A 26,677-nucleotide genomic window follows, 5' to 3' on the forward strand; every position below is an offset into this window, starting at 1 on the left:
TCTACTGATAAACTCATGTAAGTGCTCTTTATATAAAGAAAATAATTACATAATGATTTTTGTCATTTCATATTCACAAACACATAACTTTGAAAAATGGATCATATCTGCAGAAATAATTCTTCGCAGCATCCCTTTTATCAGGATCAAATCTGCAGATTACATCTTGCGATATGCATGAATACATTCAGCATTAGTCATTATATATTCACAAACAGATAGCTTTGAAAGGGAGATCATATACACACAAAAAATTATTCGCGGCATTCTTTTGATCTCGATCAAAACTGCAGATTACATTTTGTGGTATGCATGAAACAATACGGCATTCGTCATTTCATATTCACAAACACATAGTTTTAAAAGACAGATCATATCATCGCAATAAAATTATTCGCAGCATGCCTTTCATCTGGACCGAATCTGCAGATAATATCATGCGTTATGCATAAAAGCATACAGCATTCGTCATTTCGTATTCACAAACACATAGCTTTGAAAAAAGAACATATCTGCACAAATAATAGTTTGCAGCATTCCTTTTTTCTTGACCAAAATTGCAGATTTCATCTTGTGATATGCATGTGCGTCATTTCATATTCACAAACACATAGAATTAAAAAAAGATTATACCTGCATGAGTAATTATTTGCAGCATCCCTTTTATGTAATTCGAATCCGCAGATAACATTTTGTGATATGCATGGATACATAAAGCGTTATTTCATATTCACTATAACACTCGGTTAATACTTTCCTGCCGTGTTATAACCAGGGCCAGAAGGGTCCTGTTTATTGTAAATTAACGTCGGGCGTGCAGAAGGCACGGCTCGGCCGACTCAGATCATGCACGTGTTTTTACACGAGCCCGCGGAGGCGGCGTAGGTCGGGTCGTAGGAAATAACACACGAGAAGTTTAGATAAGGAAATGTATATTCAATTGTAACTATACACGGAGGTGCAAACGCCGCACACTTCGACGAACGATAAAGAGAGACGAGAGATATTACCCTGTCGACGTGAGAGAGTGAGAGTGCAGGTACTTACAACTCGGTAGTGGTAGTAGTACTTGACGCAACGGACGTGGTCCAGTCTCGGACGTGGAGATGTACAGTTCGGACGGGCGTCGCAGCAACTCGTCGGTAACGCACGGACGAATATCGTTCGCTCTCGAGATGCTCGCAGGACTCACAACAAATCCGCGTATATAGTAGCGCGAGCTACTCGTGTGGATAGCGCAGCGAGACTAACTCTAGTCGCGGTTCTCCCGGCCGTCGGCACATCGTTGTCATATCTCGCCAACGCTGTGCGGCCAGGCGGCAACCGCGCTACCTATGCTCTCACTCTCTCTGTCTCTATCTTGCCTCGTATCTCGTTCTCGCTCGTTTCGGCGCTCGTTGGCAGCTTCCTGAAACAATAATCTTATTACATTTAGTACATGATTAGCCGTTAGACATTTGACGTGCACTTGGCCGTCACAACACCCTCCCCCAGACGCTGTGTACCCTGCCAGGTGTACCAGCTCGCACTCAGTCATGTCTAACTGGGTAATAAGAACTTGTAATAAATATCAATTTTTACAAGGAAAACTTGACTTTTTATTATCATCATTAATTAGATAATACATATAATGAAAGAAGTAAATAAAAATAGTTCATTTTTAGTCTCTCGCCTCTCTTTTTACATACGGCCGTTGGCCAGTACGGCAGTCTTTTGCCTCTAAAATAAACATTAAAAGAGAAAGAAGAGAAATAAGAAAAAACAAAATGCTTCATTGCACGGGATTGAGGTAAGGTACAGGAGGAAATGAAGTGGTTCGGCCGTTAGCCTGAGCTTCTTCTTCTACTTCTTCTTGTACTTGTCGCCGTATGTTAAGTCCATTCCATGGACGTTGAAATTGGAGCACTCGTCCAATCAGGCAATACCTCGGTATCCGCAAATGGGGCATTGCGGTCCAGGTTCGGTGTAAGTCGGCAGCCTATTTTTCGCTCGACGCTTCAGTTCACGGTTACGGTCGAACTCTTTGTTCAACTGTTCGTTGGTTAGAGTCGGCCGTTTCTTTACGGCTGTTGCTGCTGGAGCGGCCGTGGTTTTCGACGTCGTGTCGGGCTGATGGCTGGTCGAATCTGGAGCCGTCTTCGACTTTGGTAGCGGACCCATTACGTCACCAGCAACTGTTTCCCATGGACGCGAGAAGTTGCGACTGCCCATCTGACCAGCTGGTTTTCTTTGTTCAACTTTGCATTGTTGACAGATCAAGCAGCTTCGGACGTAATTTGTCACATCGTTTTTCATCGATGGCCAATAGTATGACAGGCGACTCTTTCTTGCGTTTTCTTGCGGCCGAAATGACCTGACGTCGCTTCGTCATGACACTCGATCAAAACTTGAGTTCTTTTCTCTTTCGGAAGTACTAATTTCTAAGCATTCTCATCTTCGAAAACATCATCGACGAATGCGTCAGGCCGGTAAGTATATAATTTTCCACCTAATAACTTCCAGCCAGGAAATTCTAGCGGGTTATCAGTTACTTCCTTCTTTAATTCGGTGTACCATTTGTCAGTTGTTTCGTCCTCTGGTGTAATACTCGCAATAATCGGACGTGTCTCTTCTGCGTCGTCTCCTTCGTAAAGTCTCGACAGCGCATCGGGAACCACATTCATTGAGCCTTTGCGATGTTCGATCGTGTAATCATATTCCTGCAATTCAAGTGCCCATCTGGCTAAACGTCCAGTTGGATTTCGTAAATTACTTAGCCACTTGAGACTGCTATGATCGGTAATCACCAGAAAATGGTAACCTTCAACGTACGGACGGAATTTTTGTATCGCCCAGAGAACCGCTAAACATTCACGCTCGCTCGCTGAGTAATTTCGTTCCGCCGGAGTCATAGTGCGACTCGCGAACGATAACACACGTTCGTCCCCTTCTATCACCTGAGTTAAACAGCACCAAAGCCTGTGCCAGAAGCGTCGCATTGTAGACAGAAGGTTTTATTAAAGTCTGGTCGGTGGAGAACCGAAGCGGATGCTATCAGCATTTTAGTTTGCTCGAACGCGCGTTCTTGGTCCTCCCCCCAAACGTAGCTTGTTCCTTTCTTAAGCAGTCGATTTAAAGGTTCAATTATCGTTGCAAAATCTTTGAGGAACTTCCTGTACCACGACGACATTCCCAAAAACCTGCGCAGTTGTTTTAATGTCTTCGGAGTCGGGTACTCTATAATCGGAGCGATTTTATCCGGATCCGAACGAAAACCGTCCCTGTTGACGAGCACGCCAAGATACCGCACTTCCGATTGACAAAAATGACTTTTCTCTCGATTTATAGTCAATCGTGCTTTGGCTAGCTTCGTCAGCACGATCTCTAAGACTTTTAAATGGTCTTCGAACGTTTCGCTACAGACGATAATATCGTCCAAATAACTGTAACAGTGTGGTTCGAGATCGGGCGTAATCAAGGAATCGATCATACGCTGGAAGCAGGCAGGAGCACCAGCTAAGCCGAACGGGAGCCATTTCCATTGGAACAACCCCATTCCCGGGACCTTGAATGCTGTATACGGTCGACTTTCCTTTTTTATTTTTATCTGATGGTAAGCGTTGCTCAAATCTATCGTCGATATGTAACGAGCACATTGAAGCTTACTCAAGATAGTATCCATGAAAGGTAGGGGGTAAGCGCTTACTTTGGAAACTTTATTTAATTTGCGGTAGTCGATGCACAATCGACGCTTTCCACTGTTCCCCTTTTTCACCATCACGACGGGACTAGCCCAGTCGCTGAACGAAGGCTCGATGATATCTGCTGCTAGTAACTCTCTTACTTGAGAAAAGAGCATTTCTTCGAGTTTCTTCGAAACCGGATAGAATTTTTGCTTGATCGGACGACATGTAGAGACCTCTAAATCGAACTCCACCAAGTTCGTAAAGCCGAGCGGCCCATCATCTTTAGGAATTAACCGATCGAGTAATTCTTCTAACATCCGTTTCTGGCCTTCATGCAAATCCTGCAGGCCAATCGAAGCTAAGACCAGACGAGTGGTTCCGTCTGTTACCGCTTCACAGGCGTTTATGACTTCGGTTGAATTTTCAACCGTTAACGTTCATTCACGAGGGTTAAGCCTGGCGTCGAATTGTAGAACGAAGTCCGCGCCTAAATTGCATCCTTCACGTAAGTCAGGTACTACTAGCGTAGTAAGCGTCCTGGTTTGTCCACCGATCGTGAAGGGCAAGTCGACTGTTCCAGTCACCATTGAGGTTTTACCGTCCGCCATGCAGGCGACTATTCCGTCACATGGTTTTATTTCTGCGTTACATGCACTGGCTAGTTGTACGGACGTAGCCCCGATGCAAGTTTGAGTGGCTCCTGGGTCGTAAAGGGCCCTGACCCTGAATTCACCTACCTGCACCTGCAGCCACCAGCGCTGGTCGGATAAAACAGCGTTACTACTGGTCGCTGCACAGTGTGCTATTGCAGTCGGATTTAGTTGTTCAGTCGACTGTGATGCCGAGATCCCTGAATTAACCTCGGGGTCAGTACGGATCTCGCTTACTGTTCCCCTTTGGCTTTTCCCGCACAATTGGGACACGTCTTCTTTGTAAAGCCCGGTGACTTACAAGTCCAGCAAGCTAGTTCTCTTTTTTCCTTGTTTGCTGAGTCATTCGAATTTCCAGACGGTTTATTGGCCTCCTTGGAGTCGGACTTATTTTTAACGTCTGTCGGCACTGTGGACTTAGTCTGCTGATTTTCCGCAAAGGTTTTCTTCTTACCCTGGGTAGATCTATTGGACCCTTTTTGGTTCTGACGGCCGTAGTTATCCTTCTTTGCTATTGAAGGGTAATTGTTGTTGACCCAAGTCTTGAACCAGAGGGGTGGCTCCTTTGCATCCGTTGGACAGATAGCTGCTATCGCCGGATGATTTTTATTCTTTGCCTTCTCCTGTGGATTATAAGCCGCTCCTGGTAGCATAGATTTCTCCGGAGCAGGGGGTGGCTTGTAACGTGATTTTGCTCTCGTCCGTTTCTCGGCACTCACAGCTTTACTCTTGAATTCGTTTAGAATTCCATTCGACCGAAAATCAATTTTAACTCTGGATTCATATTTTGATATAAAATATCCAGCTGTTGTCGAACTGGTAGGGCATCCGGCATATGGTTGAATATCATGACCATGCTAACGTAGTAATCGTTTACGTCTTCGTGTGGTCCCTGCGTACGTGAACTCGCCTCCACAATTGGTTGTGAGCGCTCTTCGTCTGTCATGCCGTACGTTGATCTGGCTTCCTCGCAGAAATCTTTCCACGTGTGCCATTTCGGACGTTCAACCCTAGCCCATTTCAATGCTCTTCCTGATAGTAAAGAGGTGGTGTGTGATAACGCGTCTAACAATTCTTCCTCTGAAATCCTTGGACGAGCTAGTTTCCTGCAACCTTCCACTAATCTGATAAACTCTTCTACATCTTCTGTTTACGTGCCTCCGAATTTTACATTCCATTTCCGTATTTTGTCGTTAATATCGGCGGAATTTTCTCTCAACGTATTTTGGAGGTTAGAGTCATAATATCCAGACGTATTAGTCTGTAGGTTGCTTGGCCCTCGTTCTGAAACCAGGCGATTAGGACGTATTGGCTGGTCCCCCTCTCTCCAAGCATTCCCACTCCTTTGCTGGGAATCACCAGTATTTTGTGGTTGGTTTATTCTATGCTGATCGCACGTCTGGCAACACTGGCTTTGATGACATGTCAGTACTTGTGCCTGTTGTGCCATTCTGTTCTGTGAAAAGATATTCCTCTCGTAACACGACTATTGTGACGTATACGGAGGCTGAATCGGCCGTAGTTGGCCAGGCGTATGGTTGTGTGGTGTCGACTGTTGACTTAGCCTTCGCTGAGGTTGCTGGTATATGTTGCTATCTTCTAATTCTGAAGTTGAGAAATTCTTGTTCGTTGGTTCGAAATACCTGGTCGTGTACGTCTCATTAAAATCTACGTGTTTACTCTTGGTCCCTACTGATGGTGGTGCATCTTCTTTCGACCGTGTTAATTCTGATGTTCTTAAACGGGTACTACACGCTGGGGGCTCTCTCTGAGCGCTGTTAGCTATGCGTAATTTCTTTATATATTCGCACGCCTCATCTCGTATTTTCTTATACTGTGCGATTTCGTCGTCTTTCTTTAATAGGTCGTCGACGACTCTTCTCGGTAAATTATACGTGCAGCCGTCGCTGGCTAAATACATCAGGGAATCGACGTTCGATGTTCTCTCTTGTTCATCTGCTAATTCTGGGGGATTCACGTCTATTCTTATTTGAACTGGATTTTCGAGGCTTTCCTCAACAACGTCATTCCCTACCGTGCTAGTATTATCGCATGGATTACCACCGAAAATTGTTGCTAACGGTTGTCGAACCTGTTCTCTATGTAGCGGTTGACCGAACTCTATTGTTACTGGTTCCAACCAGCTGAATTCGTTTTCGACGCCGCTTGGATTGTTGCAATCCGTAGGCTGATACGCCTGTTGCTCCTGGCTTTCAGCATCAGGATTGCTGATTGCATTTCTTTGGTGCAAAATTCTTAGACTTATTTGATTCGCGTTCCGCTCTTCTTCTTCAAATATGCCGCTGACTTCTTGAGGGATATAATTTGTTATGTACGACGCGCGTCGTGTCGCCCGCAACCTAAATAACTCCTCCGAATTTAACAGGGTTAGCGACGGACGGAAGTCTTCTGGCGCGTAGTCACCTGCTAGGCACCTAAACAATCGACGCATTCTGTCTTCATCAGCCCCCCTATCCTGCAAACCTAAGAAATCTAACGCTTGACCTAACGTATTCGCGTCCATCGATCTTACGTGGTCTTGTATCGCTACATGCGATCTGCTTAAGTCTATGTACGAGCCAGTTAAAGACATTGTGCTCGTTGAGTATTCTGACATTTAATAGAAGCAGAGCCGAGTCAAATTCAGCACAACCAAAAAAAACTCAGGATTCAACAATCCAAGTTACTCTCGAAGTGAATTTAATACTTAGTTGTCGACACTGGAACACATGTTTGCTTTTTCGATTAATACGTGTGATTTAATTTTAATCACTCCATTAAATTTTTATAACGGTAACAATGATTTGTTTTTGAACCGCGATAAATTGCCTGACAGAGCAAGTAATCACGCACGTTTTGTGCTACAAGTTTTAAAATCTGAGAAAGAGAAAAAAACTTACTAATTTGTAAAAAAAACAATTCCACTTTAATAAATTATTTGTGAATTTAAATGTTACTAACTCCCTCTATCATGCAAAAAAAAATTTCTACGCGATTCGAAAAAGCAATTATACGCCGGAGCGGCTGTGTGTTGATTGTATATGTATTTTTATTTGTACGTTTCTGTACTCAACTACGCAGCCATTTTTTTTCACAAAACCAGGCTCAAGATCTCGCGAAATTTTTCTAAATTATTATCGCAATTTATGCCTTAACATTCCTAATAACACAACAATTTGTTGAACTGCGAGATTACGGCTTAAACAGTAGTCAAGTATAAAAATTGCATCAGAGTGCAAAGAGAATTCTCAAAAATCCATACAATAGTTTGAATTCCTATACCGACTATAGTTCATCCGTCTCACTCGCACTCAGCCAAAAATTCCCTGCCTAACGGGCGACACTGTAAGCTTTCGAGCTCTCGGTTTGCGGCGCGTGATTTAAACAATGTATACACTCGCTGACGCTGGCCGCTCGGTCGTTGACCGTTTCGAATTTTGAAGGTTGATGCCTGCCGCTACAAAGTTAAACTGCGCGTATTATTCGACGCTGTCTAATACTTTCTACCGTTGCTGTCAGTTTTTTTTTCCGAGTCTCACTTACGTCTACAATGTGTCGACACTGTAGCACGAGTAGCCGCTATACAATTTTTATATACTCGCGAGTTAAATAGCTTGACCTTGACACACGTTTTGGGGCGCCATTTAGAACACTCGGTTAATACTTTCCTGCCGTGTTATAACCAGGGCCAGAAGGGCCCTGTTTATTGTAAATTAACGTCGGGCGTGCAGAAGGCACGACTCGGCCGACTCAGGTCATGCACGTGTTTTTACACGAGCCCGCGGAGGCGGCGTAGGTCGGGTCGTAGGAAATAACACACGAGAAGTTTAGATAAGGAAATGTATATTCAATTGTAACTATACACGGAGGTGCAAACGCCGCACACTTCGACGAACGATAAAGAGAGACGAGAGATATTACCCTGTCGACGTGAGAGAGTGAGAGTGCAGGTACTTACAACTCGGTAGTGGCAGTAGTACTTGACGCAACGGACGTGGTCCAGTCTCGGACGTGGAGATGTACAGTTCGGACGGGCGTCGCAGCAACTCGTCGGTAACGCACGGGCGAATATCGTTCGCTCTCGAGATGCTCGCAGGACTCACAACAAATCCGCGTATATAGTAGCGCGAGCTACTCGTGTGGATAGCGCAGCGAGACTAACTCTAGTCGCGGTTCTCCCGGCCGTCGGCACATCGTTGTCATATCTCGCCAACGCTGTGCGGCCAGGCGGCAACCGCGCTACCTATGCTCTCACTCTCTCTGTCTCTATCTTGCCTCGTATCTCGTTCTCGCTCGTTTCGGCGCTCGTTGGCAGCTTCCTGAAACAATAATCTTATTACATTTAGTACATGATTAGCCGTTAGACATTTGACGTGCACTTGGCCGTCACATCACAAACAAATAACTTAAAGAAAAAAATTATATCTGCAAAAATATTTAATTGCAGCATCCCTTTCATCTGGACCAATCTTAGAATAATCTTTATTCAGACACACATACGCACGCATACACACACACACACCGCTGCGCGGTCTCCGTTGCGACGTTGAGTAGCGCGCGCTCACTTCTGTTAGGACCGCTAAACGACTCGTACGTTTGGCTTTCTTGCGCTTTTTCTATGTTTGCTTTTGTAAAGTAAATTTGAGATCTGCCCTTCTAAGAGCAATCACTGTTCACTTCGTCGTGCTTTAGTATTCTTGCGTTTTGCGGAAAATTAGCGATTGCTCTGCGTGCGCCAAAGGTATCTCGCGTCTTTGCGTTTCTGTATCTTTTTGGATAAGTTTTTCTTCTCTAGAGTCACTTTTCTTGTCTTTCATTTGTATAATTTGCTTTTCTTATTTTCAATAAAGCTTACACTTGCTGAGGCCTTTCCCTCTGATCCGTGAGGGTTTTTACGCCACAGCAAGTGCACTTTGTTTACCGCGAAATAGTGTGTTTTTAATTAAAGAACCCTTCACTCACTCAATCCCTTTCCTTGTCGGAATTCACTCTGAGTTCTTCCACTCACTTTTTAGATTATAATTCATATATTTTTATCATGTGTACCTGTCTATACCATTAAATAGTTTACATTACGGATCGACGGACGGTCTTATATATATATATATATATATATATCAGTATGACATGAATTCATAGGGAGGAACTTTTTACGTCCGTAATCAAGGCACGAAAAACTCATTTTTTCTAGTTTTCGATTTATTACTGACAAAATAAGTGGTCAAATCACTTGAAATTTTAATGGGATATAGTTTGACAGGTACCCATCGATATAATTTTTTTGCGAGGTTATGATGTTTAGTTTCGGAGATAAGAATTTAAAAAAAAAACACTTTCTTCATTTCATCTGCCGAACAAAGCGGTCGATCCCGAGCACCAAACGAGGAAAAGTAGGTAGTTTTATTCTCTTTCAAATGCTTTATAGCTAAATTGTTTGTAATAATGGGATGATTGAAAAAAACGCAAAATAGTGTTTTCAGAAATCAAAAAAGGGACATAAAAAAAATATAGTTGAGAAAATAAAAAATAACTGTTTTTCCCGAATTCAGAATCCAAAAATATCTATTCATGTCAAATTTTAATGATATTGACGGAGTAGTTTATTTATTTATTTAAACCAGTAAATTTACAGACTATTAGTATAAATAATACCCGAAAACCCGCAGAGGTAAACATTGTTACCTGATGGCAGGACTGGGTTGCATACAGATAACAAAAAAAAATGAAATTATTGTAATTGAAAGCAAAACGTTAAATCAACATCGAGACATTTTAAATGTTGGAGCTATATCTACGCAGGGTATTCATTTCTTAACCATGAAATTGCTTCTTTAACGGCTTCAAGATATCTAGTCATCACTTTTTACGAGAGTATAAGATCACTTTCCTAATGAAAATCCTTATTTTAGGAGAATGGCTTCTAGTAGTAGTAAATCAGAACTAACAGAATGCTGCTAGTGTGACGTATTTTCATATAAAGTAAAAGGTCAGCAGAAAGATTAATTAAGATTAATTAAGAGGCAAAGGTTGTTACAGTATTCGAGCAGTTAGCAAAAAATGTTAATATTGGTGATGTATTATGTGACAAGTGTCGAAGGCTTGTATTTTTTAGCACATCTAGAAAAGGTAAAGACAAGAGTAGCAAACAGAATGATCCTCCAATAATGATGGACTCTCAACCTACAACCTACGCAATGCTTTTCTTAGTCAACAATTTGAAGCGCTTCTTCACAAATATCTACAAAAGATCTAACATTTAAATATACTGAACCAGTTACCAAAGGGGATGAGTCAGTGTTGAATAAGCTATTAAAAAAAAATTATTGACATTGGTGTTGAAATTAAACAAAGTTCCTTCTCTTTATTTAAAAGATCATAAAAATTGTTACTAGCTTCGATGCACTTACATCAAAGTAAAGAATTTTACAAAGAAAAATAACTTTAAAGCCATTAGCATTAGCTTCAAAAGATACGCACACCTATTTTTGACATTATATCGTCGCTTCTAATGAAAAGTAGTACATTTCAGATTTGCCACGAAGACTAGTACATTTTATTTTTGCCGCGAAGACTAGTACATTTCAGATCTTTCCCACATAAAAAAATGCAATTGTTTTGGAGAAAAACGAAATATTTTTAAAGTTGCCAAAAACTGTTTAAAAAATTTGGAAATTTAAAAGTTATTATGAAATTTAATATTAATGTTTTTTTTTAATTAAAGTTTGTAATGAACAATTTTTAAATTTTGCAATTTTTCAAAAATTTTTGTCAACTTTAAAAATATTGCAATTACTATTTGTTTTTCTCCAAAACAATTAGATATTTTTATGTTGGAAAGATCTAAAATGTACTACTTTTCTTTAGGGGCGACGATATAAGGTCCTTTTCTTCACAATCACACCAACACACAATAGCAACAAAGTAATTTTTTTGACACACACACACAGGACATTCAAAAAGGGTTTATCCATAAAATTAGACACATTGACATTTTGTTTGAAAATTTTGAGGAGAGTCATTGTTTAAAATCAAAAGAAAACGCTAAAAGAGATTTTTACACGCTGTCAATTTAATATTTTACACAAAACAGTAGATATTCGAATTTACACTAAAATGCACAATTTATTTACTACACTTTACGTACAAACACAAAATCTTCACAAAATACCCGAGCAACACAAGTAGGGGTGGGCCCGTTAGGACCTTGCGTGGATAATACTCCAAAATAACACTTGCTCTGCACGCATTGCAAATTTGGTCAACGGTGAACATTAGAGAGCGCTGGCGAGTGACTGCCAGAAATCGAACCAGAGCCTTGACGAGGCTTCTGTGGAAAGTGTTGGGCTCAGGGTTTCGCAGGAGAAAATCTGGCTTCCTGCACTTTAAACAGGTTGGCAATGGCGTTGAGACATCTCATGGCTCATTGAGAACAGATAAAAATTTAACTTATTAGTTTTATGAATATTTGATGTCGAATAACAAGCCGAGTTATATTTTATCCCATTGAATGCAAACAACGTAAGCTTTCCATTAGAAAACCCATTAATTTGCATTTGGCCTTACACAAGATTATAAATTAATAGAGAGAATAACAGAAAAGTATTATTAACAACATAAAGCAACAAATTTTAGTTGAAACAGAAATTTAGATTATCAAATCAAACTTGGATGCGAGCATAAGAGTTATCTAACCTAACTCTTTGTCAAAGTATTTTCAGTCAAAGTTATAAAAATTAAGAATTTTAAACAAATTAAAGCAGAATGTGAGGGTTTAGACTTGAACTCACGTTTTTTATTGGGCAAGTACCAATAAACAGTCATAATTATTAACAAACATCGCTAAAAGCGAAAGGCTTTGCTTTACACATAAGGCACTCGCTGATATTTACAGGTTCGCTGATGAACACACATAGACACACACACACACACACACAAAATGTAGCTACGTGCCGTCCGGCTGGGGTGGCTACGTCATCCACAGTCGGTTGTCCTAGGACGCACTCCGTTCGTGTGTTTTCATAACTAACAATATCATTTGTAACCGCATTGTGCGTATAACCTTGACGCGCATAAAGTAATCATTCGCAACTACGTCTCACAATAGCGGGCATACTGCGTTGTGGTATATTACTTGACTACGTATAAACTCTAAGCTTTCTGACCGATATAATGTTTCGGAAAACTCAGTTATTCACTTACATTAATACTTGTAATTAATCAAGTAACTTTGTCTAGCATTTATAAGTCCTGCTGAGTACCGGATTTTCATCCGTGTCGAAGGCAAAATATAGAACAAATTTGTACAATAATGTATATCGCGAACAGCTTTATTAAAGTACTAGCATCCATTTCAACCATTTAGATTTAACTATTTTTTTCGACTTATTTCTAGCAAGCCATCGTTTTCTTCTCACTATATTTTCAATATATCATTAACTAACAATCATCTTATGATATTCTAACAACACAACAAATGCTATGAGCAGCCATTAATTATTATTTCCTAATAATATTCTACTAGCAGGGTCACCTCACTCCTAACGTCGCTCGGTTGATGTTAGGTATAAATGTTCATAGCTCCAAGGAAAATTTAAAGAAAATGATATTGTTATATATAAAATAATATACACAAAAAATTAATAGGTTGCGCGAGTTTGATTATTCTTTTGTGCATGTTAATAACATATTGTGTAATGAGTTACAAATGTAATATAATAGTATGTATGTATGTCAATTAAAACGAAATTACATATTAAAAATAAAGTAAGATTAATCAAAGTAAGTCGAGTTTATAATAATATTTTTGCAAACATAATATAACACAAACTCAAAATTGTTATGTTCAATGCTGGGCTCAGTTTAATATTTATAAAACAGGCATGGTAAGATACGTAGTAAGTACACAAGAATGGTTTGTATCTGAACAATATATTATTTAGGCTTTTAGTTAGCAATTATTTGATTTAGAACTTGATCCCAACAATTCTGTGTTTATTATATTACGAATAAAATAATATTGTAATATTACTATAATATTGTATAACTTATATTATTTAATATACTATAATTTACTTTATTTGATTAATCATATTTCTTTTTAGATCTGTAATTTTGTTTTAATCGAAATTATTATGTTACATACTATTATCGACATGCACTGTAATATAGAATAAATCAAACTTGGCTAACCGTTAACTTTTGTTGTTGTAGTTAATATTTTTGAGACATTACATTTTTTTTTAATCAAATTTATTAGAAGTATCTGAAATATGGTCTAGAAATAAAATGTATGTTTTATAACAGTTTTAATTACAAACAAAACACAGCTAATGGACTCGACATTGGCAATTTTTGAATCATAATTGATTTTATGTGATCGAACTGTTTAAAAAAAGGAGTTCGATTAATGAAAAAAAAAATTACATTAATTAAAGTTTCTCATTAAGTTATGTTTTATATATTGCAACTGCATAAAATTCTCAAATTTTCAGTTTGCGGGCTCCGCCTCAATCAGTTACGTCAGTGACGTAAGCTCGCGGCGCGTGATTAGATTAATACGCAGTATTATATTATTTGCACAAAAAAAGATATGAGAGGCTTCACATGTTGCTAATATATAACTAAAAAAACTAAACCATACATTGTGAATTACGATTAATAAACAAACGCATTTACCAATAATCTATTGTACTCATTTCATCGCCCCGATATTTTCGCAGCAATCGCGAACTTAACACCTCACGAAGAACAAAACCATCGACTCTCACATGTAACATTTGTACGATAATATTCATATATTACAATAGCAGTCAACGCATGCGTAAAAATATTTTATAGGATAATATTTGTAGATTTTTCTAGTCTTTGCGACAATATGTGTGTGTGTATATCTTCCTATATTATATAGTCATTTTGGCAAGACTCCCCCCCCCACTACCCCCCCCCCACCCCTCCACCCCCCCCCCCCACCTTGGCCCCCCCACCAAAACACGTAAAATTCTTTCATTTTTCTGTTATTTTCGAAAATCTCAATGTGGCGCGTCTCCCGGGTGGCAGATGGGGGAGTGCTCGCCGAGGCACACACCTCGGAGGGTAGAGCAGAAATAAAATATGCTCCGTGAACCAAATCAGACCGCCGCGTTTGCCATGCAGTGCGATCCGTGAACTGCCAAAAGGAGATCCTGGATGGAGAGGTGATATAACAGTCTCTTTTTAAGACCTAAGGTTGCGTGACGAAGTGACTCGAACCATTTTTGACTTCCACTGACAGCATGACGGGAGGCCGGTTACCTAGCTAGTATCGGTCAACCAGCTTGAGCGAGTGCGTGATATTGTGTGACATCCGCCGGAAACTCTCCAGAGAGCCGAGCACCTTTGTTTGGAGTGGGAGGCTCAAGAGAGTGGAGGTGGGCTAATGCGATAGCGCGTGATATACCCTGGCATGATGTACCCAGTCTGGCACCGCCTACAGTCATGTGTTGGGGCCATGTCAGCTGCCCCCAAAGACGAGGTGATCCAGGGGATCGGACACACGCCGGGATGAAGAAAAATGCTTGTAACATGATTACCATAAACGAACTCGGGGAAAACTCACAGGAGAACCTGGAAGTGGAAACCTTAACGGTGCCAACAACACAAGACAGTGGATATCCGATCCACAAATCGAGCAGCTGTACCAGTATAGGTAGCGCCATGAGTGCTGCAGGATACCGATACGAGAGTGGAACGGTAGGCGAAGAGAGCCAGACCACAAGGAAATGGCTACAAGCCTATGCCAGCTTGCGTGACAAGATACTACAGGTGAGAAAAACGGCCCAGGAAATGATCAAAACTCTGGATAAGCAGAAAGGCGTAAACTTCAAGATTAAAGATGATTACCTTTAATAAGATCCATGTTGATCGAAGCTGTCTGAAGAAAGCTGACCGAAAACGGTAAAGTCAAAGAAGAGGGCACGAGCACCATTTGACGAAGGCGGTGGTACCCCTGCTAAAAAAGACAGGAAGGAAGTAAACAGCGTACCTTCGACAAGTGGGGAGAGCGAGGGGGATGCACAGACTTCTCATGGTCAGACATAATGGGAAGTAGCTGCCGGTAGGAAGGCAAAAAAGCAGAAAAAACTGAGACATACCCAACCGAAAAAGAAAGAAGTAAAGGCTTCACGTCAGAGGACGGATGCTATTCTTATAAAACCAGGAAACGGCAAGACCTACGCTGACATTCTGGGACAGATGAAGGCGCAGGTGAAGCCGGAAGACGCAATCAGGCACGATTGAGAACAAGATCTCCAAGACAAAACTAGAGATCAGGGACATCGATGAGAGAAAGGAAGAGATACGACAAAGGAAAGAGAGCAACAGTGCTATCGCAGCCGTGACGGACTATGGCGAAGAGGATGTCGATATGTTCGAGCCAAACACGAGAGAGCAGAGGATAGCAGTAGTTGAATTGGACCAGACCAAGGCTGCCGCCTTGCTCAACAATGGAAAGATTCGCATCGGCTAGGTAAACTGCTGAGTACGGGTTCGAGCGAGCGTCACGCGATGCTACTGCTGACTCGGCTACGGGCACGTAAAAGCTAAATGTAAAGGCACTGACAGAAGCACCAACTGCTGGAAGTGTGATGCGGGCGGACACAAAGCAGCAACATGCAATGTGCCGGCTTAACAGATAAGGTGCTACCTTTGCGAAAGACGCCAAGACGCCTGAGGATAGGATGATGCACAATCCAGGCACCGGAGCGTGCGCAGTCTTCCGGACGGCTCTTTACGCAAGCAAAATCCAAAGATAATGGCGAAGATTCTCCAAGGAAATCTCCGCAGGAGTAGGCTTGCACATGATCTGCTAACCCAACATGTGAGGGAGCAGAAAGTCGATATCCTACTAATTAGCGAACAATACAAGAACCTAGACTCACCCTGTTGGGTGTCTAACGAAGAAAAAACCCCTTGGATGCCCGGGCGGGGGTTAGCAAATGCAGGTACGGGAGAAGATTACGTATGGAGAAGGATGGGTCCCATAACATATTTCAGCGCATATCTGTCACCGAACCTAACTGCCACCGACTTTACAAGAAAACTAGGGGTGTTGGAGGATGCTATTATAGAGGCCTCCAGGGAAATCGTGATCGGGGGCGACTTCAACGCTAGGGCCACGGAATGGGGCATGCCGACAACGAACCCAAGAGGCAGGGCCATTCTCGTAATGGCAGCCAAGCTGAGCTTGGTAGTAGCGAACGAGGGTAATACCACAACCTACCGTAGACCAGGTTTTGGGGAATCTATACCGGATGTAACCCTTGCGAGCGAAATGACGATCTGCAACATACGGGACTGGCACGTCACGGAAGAATATACAGCTAGCGACCACCAGTATATTTTATTAACGCACGGAACCTATGGAAGCAGAAACGATGGAAAAAGTAATCGATGGGCTGTTTCCCACACATCCCATAGACCACAGAAGCGACGGAAATACCGGCAGACGAGATACCTCCTTTTACAGAAAGCGGACTTATCGCGGCAACTTTGTCCCTCAAGAGCGGTAGGGCACCGGGATTGAATGGCATCCCAGCGGAGGTGCTCAGGATAGTTGCGTTGCATCGGCCTAAGCTCCTTTTGGAGATGTACAACTAGTGCCTGGTGCAGGGAGTTTTTAGCTCGCGGTGGAAAAGAGCGAGACTCGTACTAATTAAAAAAATTAAAAAAGAAGCGGGCGAGAACACCTCTTATAGACCACTGAGTCTTTTAGACACAATGGGAAAGACGGGGGAAGCTTCGGTTAAACCACGAATACTAAGCGCGGTAAGCGAAGCAGGAGACCTTTTCGATAAACAGTATGACTTTAGAAAAGGGCGATCGACCATAGGAGCTATTAGAGAGGTAACAGACACGGTAAAGAAAGTAAAAGAAGTTGGACACGCGACTAGAGATATCCTGATTCTGGTAACGTAGACGTAAACAACGCATTCAACTCGGCAAGATGGACCGACATACTTGCTGCCCTAGAATCATTCAGTATGCCGCGATACATTATGCGCCTTTCAGAAGATTATCTGAGGAATCGGGTTATTGAGTACGACACAAAAGAAGGGAGTAGAAAAAGACCTATAACTGCAGGAGTAGCACAGGGTTCGATCTTGGAGCCGCACTTCTAAGGTATATTGCACGACGAACTTCTAAATCTCGAAATTGCGAAAGACATCACGCTTGTGGGATACGCAGACGACGTGGCCGCGGTTATAGCGGCACGAAACGTGGACATCGCGATAGCGCAGCTAAACGTGATTATGAGTAGTGTGCTATGGTGGATGGCGAATCACGGACTGACCTTAGCGCTAAATAAGGCCGAAATCGTTATCTTGAAAGAAGGAGGGCCCTAAGAATAACGTGCTCCTACCGGACAGTCGTGGCCGAAGCTTCGATGGTAATCGCAGGGGTAATCCCCGTGGATCTTCTTGCGACTGAACGCAAGCGGATCTACGAAGCTCGCTTAGCGTCGAACAGCACTTCGATCACCGCGGAAGAAAGAGAAATAACAATGCGCAATTGGCAGACTAGGTGACCCGATTGTCCAAAGGTTAGGTGGACCAGGACCTTTATCAAAGATGTAGGCCCGTGGGTCGACAGGAAGTGGGGCAAGGTCAACTTTCACCTTACACAGTTTCTCTCCGGTCACGGGTACTTTAAGAGCTATTTTTTCGCGATGAAGAAAGTCGCAACACCGGAGTGCAAATACTGCGGTGACGAAAGGGCCGACGTAAGACACACGTTTTTTGACTGCCCTCGCTGGACTGAAAAACGAAGAGAACTGGAGCTAACGATAGGGACGTTCACGTTCGAGACAATAGTTAAAACGATGCTTGGCAGCAAGCAGAATTGGGACGACATAACGGCGTACGTGGAGACTGTTCTCCGCGCGAAAAACAACGACAGTTGTTTAAAAGACTAGATGATGGCTAGGAAAGCATAAGACAGGCGACCCCCCGATGGAATGCGGAAGCGGTTACTGGGAGGGGGGGGGGGGGGGGTTCGCGGCCCTATGAGAGATGGAGTTTTCGTGGGTATGCCTGACGATGGTTCCTTGTCAGGAGAGTCCCACACACGGAGGATAAACAAACAAAAAAAATCACTGAACATAATTTCATATGATTTACTTTAATTTTGTCATTTTTACTCAAAATTCTTTTTTTCAGGATTTAAAGGCCCTTTAAGGTGGCTGCTATGATGAGTACACAGGCAAGGTTCATTTTTCCTTCCTGTCTATTAGATTGAAATGAAGACAGAGTAATCTATCTTTATTGCGGTGTTAAAATACGCCCGTACATTTTGCGAAACAATCTCACATTTAGCACCAGAAAATGTTACGTGTGAGGGTCGATGGTTATGTTCTCCGTAAGGTGTTAAGTTAAGATAATGAATGAACACGAGAGATTAATTATCAGTAAATGGGTCTGTTTATTGATCATAATTCAATATGAATTAATTGCATGAAAGAGAGAAACGCGTGTTAAGGTGACCTCGGAGAATGTACGATCCTCTATTCCGTCTCCGAGTCAAAACTACCTATCTAGTGCTAAATCGTGAGTGTGGAATTAAGAGCGGGCACCCGTATGCACCCTTTTTTATAGATTTCTCGGGTGGTGTGATTCCTACTCGCGCGGTCGTCCAAAATCATGGAAGGGAGGTTGTGCTGAGTCGAAAGAAACGGGTTTCGGAGTTAGTCCGAGCTGTTGCTACGCACGTATTTGGCTACTTATGCATCGATTGCATTATAACTAGCGACGCTATATACGTGTGAGTACTCACATGTGACACTTTTAAACATAATTTCAAAATACTATTGATAATAGGTAAAACAAAATTTGAATTAATAATCAAATAAATTAATTTAATTATTGATTTATTATTATTCGCCATTAGCACTCATTTCCCTTGCTACCAGAAAATTAATTTTTAATTTGGATAAATAAAAACTGAGCGACGGTAGAAGCGAGGTAAGTTACGCTAGTAATTATATTAAACTGAATAATTAAACAAGTTTAGGTCATACAGTAACAAAATGAGGAACATACCTAGTTTTGCTTTCATATCTGATTTTTCTAATGACCGACGACCAGGCCGACGTCCACGTTTGCAGCTATCTTTCCGCTCATCTCGTGGTAATTCCTAAGTTAAAAACTTAATAATTAAAACATTCTACACATTATAAATATACACGTTTGTAGCTATATTTCTTAACTATAATTGGAACAAGGGTTTCCATGTTATGTTCTTAGACGTCTCGGTCTACAAGCAAATTGCGTAATACATAATAAACATGGCAACATAATAAAAAGTATAATAATTAAGAAAGAGCGGCGATGGCTCAGTAGGCAGAGTGTCAGGCTAGTAATCCGGAGGTTGTGGGTTCAAGTTTATTTGTATGTTATATACATAAGTGTCTTATAACTTCAAAGCTCTAGTGGTTCGGATCCTACTGTATACAGTTTCGCACTGTATAATTAAACTGTAGAGCTAGTCGAGATGCATGTGCACTACATTCCGATGTGATGCACATGCACCGCGACTACAGGGAGCCTCTCTGGCCAGTATCATTGTATAGTATTGGGCAGAGAAAAGAGCTATATAAGGACTTCAGAAGGCTATAATATAAGATAAAAAAATATTAATAATAATTAAGAACGCCAAAAAATCGAAATTTTATGTTTTATTTACAATAGTCAATTTAAATGCAGTTAGTTTTAGTAAGCTAGATTTATCGATATGTTACGATGATATGACTGATAATTTCCGATTACTTTCGCGCTTATATACTCTATCGCGCGGCCCTTGCGTACATTTATTTTATTGAACATGACGTTGAATTATTAGCTATTGTTGCTAATTTTTCACAATAATAGATTACCATTTATAACGAATAATTATTATGTGAAAGCATTTATGAAAATGCATTATTATTTTATATTTGTTGAATATCAATCAATGACTGATTGTTAAAGAATACGTTTTATAGCACCGCGGCTAAAAATACTCATATGAAAAACATATGAGTGGTGTATTATAACGGTCTTGACCAGAGCCGATAAAAAATTATTTAAAATTAATAATAGCACAAAAATATAATAGTTTCGCGAAGTTAAAATGCTCATTAACACCGATGTCGGGGTGAGATCGGCGTATAAAGGAAAATTCTCTCAAGAGTATTCTAAAAACCGCTGCTATCTGAGTTAGTAGTATGCTTTCTCAAAAAGTAGAAAATGTAGATAATACGTCTGAAAAAGCTATTGATTTCTATAATATTTTGATAAAGCCAATTCGGATTAAACATAATTTGTATACATTCTTTAAGCTTATTATTGCTTCTATGTCAAGGGGCGCGGTAGCGCCCCGATGGCAAGTATAAATTTGTATTCCTAAGACAGACACATCATACGAATTCGTTTCAGCTTAGACGAATTCGTTTCCAAGTTATGATGGTGACAGAATTTGAAAAAGCAAAATGTATTTTTCAAAAATTAGATGTATTAATCAAATCAAAACGAGTAGGCTATTTGGCCCAAAAATCAAATCAGTTCTAAGTTAGGACATACTAGAAAGCATGCTGATTTCAGTTTATCATATAAATCTGTTCCTGAGTTATTGAGGAAAATATTTGGAAAAAGGAAATGTGTTTTTTTTTGTCAGATATACCAATAAATTTAAAATGAGTCGGTCAATCGTCTCCAAAATTTAACGAGTTCTAGGTAAAAGCATTGTCGAATTACATGCTAAATTTTAGCTCATTATATCTACTCGTTCGAGAGTTGTGGTGGAGACAAAATTTAGTCGAAACATACGTACTTGCATAAATACACACACATACATACATACATTCATAGATTTAAACTTTTTTGGACTCAGGAACCTCGAAAATGTAAAACAATCCATTAAAATCTTTAAGTCAAAAATTTGCATCGTTACAAACCTTTCTCATTGAGAAAACAAAAAAACAGATCACTGTCGAACCAATCAGTGATCAGCAGCCGCAGCGGCCAACTGAAGGGGGAAGCGGCGCACAGTGTTCCCAAACGCCGAAAAAGTGATCAAAAGTCTTGATTCACACGAAATTACGGTTAAAATAACTCTATAAGGGCTCATTTTGTTCGTTGTGTAATAGGGAACCAAAAGTGTATTGCCGAAATATCTGACAGTATATTATATATATATATATATATATATATATATATAATATTGACGAATATAACACACTTTCCCTTATATCGGATATATCGTTGTTTCCAAACCTATCTTATCAAATCTTCACAATATCTTCACAAAAAATGGAGATATCGATCTGATTTTTTTTCTTAATTCAACCGTAGATCATACCAATTGAGGAAAAATTATTGGAAATGCATGCATCCCCCATTGAGGGGGTTAAATTAGGGGGTTGGGGGGTGAAAACATGGAAAATCGCCGAAAAAATGCTTCAATGGTTTTCGTGGATGCTGAAGACGATTATGGCAATGACTTTATGAACAGCCCCAACTTTGTTTATGGTTTTCCGTTACCATCCCTTACTATAAGCGTGAGAGTGAGGATCAAGAGGGTGAAAATATGAAAAATGGATTATATATTTTTTGATCATGTACTGTTATATATATTATATATTATATTATATACATTATACAAAATTATTTACAGAAAAATATATATATGTACATATTTACACCGAAATTAAAATAGTTTTATTCAGTGTCTGAATAGTCTGTGTCGTCGTCATCTGCTGACTTTGTATAATCTAATAACAGATTTTTCATCTCCTGAGTCATTGAGCATTTTTTTTTGTTTTCTTCGATGTCTAATAGCGAAAGATAAGGATCGGAATGTACAAATAAGCGACAAAACATATCCGTGTTTGTTGCAACCCTGAAATAATAATAATGGATATAAAATTATCTGATTTGAACAAATTTGCAAAATTTTTTTTTATTTGAAATCTTTAGAAAGGTAATTTAATAAAATAAGCTCTTTTTTTACATAAAAATTATCTTAAAAAATTCTTTTTTTTCGAGCAATAAAACTAATATATTGTTTAATAATCTTAGAACGAGTGAAAGAACTCAGAGTGAGTTCCGACAAAAGGAAAGGCTGAGTAAGTGAAGGGTTCTTTATAATTAACACACACGATTTCGCGGTACACAAAAAGCACTTGCTTTGGCGTAAAAACCCTCACGGTTTAGAGGGAAAAGCCTCAGCAAGTGTAAGCTTTAATGAAAATAAGGAAAGGGAAACTATACAAATAAAAGAAAGAGAACAGTGACTCTAAAAGAGAAAAAACTCATGTGAAAGAACGCACGCAAACGCAAAGACGCGAGGTACCTTTTCCGCACGCAGAGAGAGCTCTCTTACCGCCAAGACGAAAGCAAAAACCGCCGCTGAAAAGGGCGTTGAGCAGGCCTCGTCGTAGTCCGCCGCTGCTTCCGTCCTGGTCCTGGAGGTCTGGAAGCCGGGCCTGGGGAACGAAAGGATGGTTCGTAACCGTGCACGAGGCGCGCCCCGACGTCTCGGGGAGCCAGACGCTTGGCACGAGGGCAACAAGGGGTGTTGCCGCTGTTCGCTCGCCCCGAAGGAGTCACGTATAACACGTGGACACCTTCGCCAACAAACCTTAAGACTATCGCCTCGAGGCACACTCACAAACTCGCACAAATACACACACGCGAACGACGCGATCGCGAATTTTCCGCTAAACACTACAAACACGGCGCAGAACGAGGTGAACAGTGATAGCTCTGAGAAGAACAAGTCACTGGCTCACCGTACAAAGAAAAAAATATCGAAAAGCGTAAGGAAGCCAAACGTGCGAAGCGCTAGGCAGTCCGAACAGGAATCAGCGCGCGCGGGGCCGGCGGCGCGCAACACGACGCATGCGCGCGCGCTCTCAACGTCGCAACGGAGAGCGCGTAGCGGCGCGAAATTCAAAAAGCCTAAATTTACACCTACACTACTTGAACGAATAAAACGAACTGAACAATATTACATAAGTTGCACAAACAAGTTATCGGAAATATATACAAAAAAATGAATCTCTTTACGCACCGAGAAGCTTTTCTTGAGAATCTATCTCTGAATCTTTTAATCATTTTATGATTACTTTCTTGGGCTTCTTCACTAAGCATCCCAATAGGTAAAATTAATTCTTTCATAATGACGTGGCCATGTATCAAAATGATATGCATTGATGTAGGTATTTTATACCAGTTGTAGAGCTCTACGTATTTGAATGTCGTCTCTTTGTAATAAGCACCAAATGCTGCATTATTTACTAAGCAATTTGATGAAATAACTGCCAAAATAACTTTAAATCTGTATAACAAGTGTTCATTGAATCCTACAAATCATTATTTATTTTATTATAATTAATCAGTGATTATAATTAAATTTTGGTAGAAATAAAATTATAAAAATTGTACCAGTTATTCGAGCCACAACGTCAATATTATTAAAAAATTTTGTAGCAGTATTATCATTATTGGTATTACCAGATCCCTGCGTTGGCGCATCTACCAATATACTTAATTCACTTTTAAGTTGATCTTGAATCTCATTTTTCTTTTGATTTGTTACTGCTTGAAACACTTTTGGAACCTTATGGAAATATAATAAAGAAGAACAAAGAGAAAAAAAAAGAAATACTACATCTAAACATTTAACGATTGATGTATCTATCTATTTAACTAGCTATCTTTATTACTTACTCTTCATACTGGAACTTCCAATGCCAGACGATAAGAAATATGAAGAACTAGTTCCATGAACCGTATGTTTGCATGTAAGATTGAAAATCCATATTTAAGAGTCTGATTTTATATTTCTTTCAATCATATCATCAATATCGTTGAATTTTCCTATAGTGGAATCACATACAAAACATCTTTGACTCGATGAATCGTTAAGAGCATTGTAAACCTAAAATAATTTCATAAGAACAACAAAATGAATTGTCTATAGAGAGGTCTTTGATTTTTCCTTTATGAAAAAAGCCTGCAGAAAATCGTAGACAATCTTTACAGGAATAACTGCGATACCCCCCACACGATCCGCGGCCTAAATTAAAATCAAATCAATATAATATAATTCATAAATTCTAAAGTCACTCGACTATTTTTCAGAAACACAAGAATGCTGCGCTGCCCTGCTCTGGCACGTAAACAACACCGCAGAGTCGCCAGCAGCGGCGAGAGAGGAGCATAACAAAGATTACGTAACAAGAGCGAGCACGCAGCGGCGTAAATCATTAATTATATTCAACTTTCTTTCTCTTTTTTGACCTGTCATCAGATATACGACACAGGGCAGTACATTTTCACAGCTCTTCGATAATAATATAAATTAAATATTTTGCACCTGACCTAGAAGAGCCGTGACCGTTACATAACTGCAAACATTTTAGCGGGCATCATACAACAATTTTTACGAGAATTACCTACCATAAATTGTTATCTTTAAGGTGCCTATGAAATATGGCGGATTATACATATGTATTTCATATTGCATTATTAATGAAGTTTTTTTTTAATTATACAGATAAAAACATACATAATCTCCAATTCTTAATAATATATGTATTGTAAACTAATTTAAACAACTATTTATTCTCTTTAATAGACTAAAGTATTTTTATATTGTAAAAATAAAACAAATCATTATGGTCGTAATTCTTCCCAAAATTTCTGCAGTATAATTGTATGCCAGTTGATTACATGTTTGCTAATTTTCTGTTAAAGCTTCTGTATTATTGTAGCATGATTTTTTATAATCGTTATTTTTTAAATTATTTGTAATTATGCATACCATGGTAGAAATCGGTTCTATTAGAAATTTAGAAACAGCTCATTTTAAAAAGATACTATCAAATCTTGAAATCAATTTTTTTAGACATTCAGTCTTCACTTACTGGCATAATCTGGTAGTATTGTCATATTAATTTCAGAACTTGTTTATACAGATTTCCTAATTCTTTTATAAATTTATAAATTATTATTATTTTTTTATAAATTTTAGTCGACAAATATTGATTGTTATTTGTGTAAACTGTTAAAAATTAATCAGATTATATATTTCTGCTCGGATATTCTTTATAAAATAAGTCAAGTAATAAATTTATACTTTTTGAGGATTTTGAGATCATTTTCATTGTACTAAATCCCGAAAAGAAAGAATAAAAACATTCCAAAATTTGTCAATCACAACAATATAATATTATCCTTAATAAATAAAATCTTTATAAGTCTTGCCTAGTTCCTAGATTATAAGTTATTTTTAAATTGACAGATTTCTACCAGTGTAGTATATACATACACACACATATATATGATAATATAAATATATAATAATCATTTCCAGCTGGGTGTTTAATTTCACAACTTTCCGTCAATCATCGTCAATATCATTTAGAATTGGACAGTACAACAATTTATAGAAACATCCTGCAATTCTTGAATCTGAGCCATTATATCTCTTTCTTGATTTTTGCAAAGCTCATCAGTTTCTTTTTCATAAGAAATTGTTATTGGTCGACAAAGTTTAATCGATGATGGCCGAGAATTTTCCCAATGAACTATTTTCGTAGTTTTATCAATCAACCGAAGTGGTACCATGGAACAGCAGAATATGCTGCTAAATGAATTTTTTTAATCATCTGACTTTTGACGATACGCGTTGACATTCGTCCCGTCGAAACCATATTTTAAAATTAATAATAAAGTTGTATTCTCTTTATCATAAAAAGATAGATGTAAAAACATAAATAACCGCTAGTGTTATTTAGTAGCTTCTGAAGTCGTACCACACATTTTGTTTCAGTCACTACTAGGTCTTTTGGATAAGATTCTTCTCTAAATTTCGCAACCTACAAAAGAACGAAGTTACATAGATTTTTGTTTCTAAAAATTGATCTTTTTTTTGTATTATAAAATACATTCCTATTGAATTAGTAAATATAACAATTTTAACTTAACATTAAAAATTAGAAATTAATTTCATGTTAAACAATTTAAACTAATAATAAGCGTATGATAAGCTATAGGATATAATGTCAGCGATTTTCAACCAAGAAATAACATAAAATCTTCCGTAAGATCTTATACAAGATCTTATGTTCGTGATAAAAAAAAATATTTTCATCAAATATTCATTCAAGATCTTGCATAAGAGATTACGTAATATCTTCCCAAAGTTCTTACATAAGATCTTATGCAAGATTTTACCACCATGATCAATACAAATTTTTTAATTTATAATTTATTCAAGATCTTATGTAAATCTTGAGGAAGTGATCAATAAAACGGTATCTCTTTCAGTGTTATATCAGATATTAGA

The 26,677-nt window shown here is 39.3% G+C and overlaps 2 protein-coding genes across 6 annotated transcripts in view; both read right to left on the reverse strand.

Annotated features, from left to right (window-relative positions):
* Positions 1-26,677, reverse strand: part of LOC100115389 (REPTOR-binding partner) — a 190,259-nt gene that overhangs the window by 104,958 nt on the left and 58,624 nt on the right. For all 5 annotated transcript variants that reach the window (XM_031924051.2, XM_032601504.1, XM_032601506.1 and 2 more), the window contains exon 3: positions 19,387-19,480. Coding sequence is in view for 4 of the 5 variants with exons in the window: in XM_032601504.1 (XP_032457395.1) it covers positions 19,387-19,480 (94 nt within the window). In the remaining variant the exon portion in view is untranslated. The remainder of the gene's footprint in view (positions 1-19,386; positions 19,481-26,677) is intronic.
* Positions 25,491-26,677, reverse strand: part of LOC107981176 — a 2,250-nt gene continuing 1,063 nt past the window's right edge. Inside the window, exon 2 of the mRNA XM_016986120.2 lies at positions 25,491-26,207. Coding sequence (XP_016841609.1) covers positions 26,052-26,207 — 156 coding nt within the window. The 3' untranslated portion in view covers positions 25,491-26,051. The remainder of the gene's footprint in view (positions 26,208-26,677) is intronic.

Source organism: Nasonia vitripennis (genome assembly GCF_009193385.2).
Source record: "Nasonia vitripennis strain AsymCx chromosome 2 unlocalized genomic scaffold, Nvit_psr_1.1 chr2_random0004, whole genome shotgun sequence".
Taxonomy (NCBI): domain Eukaryota; kingdom Metazoa; phylum Arthropoda; class Insecta; order Hymenoptera; family Pteromalidae; genus Nasonia; species Nasonia vitripennis.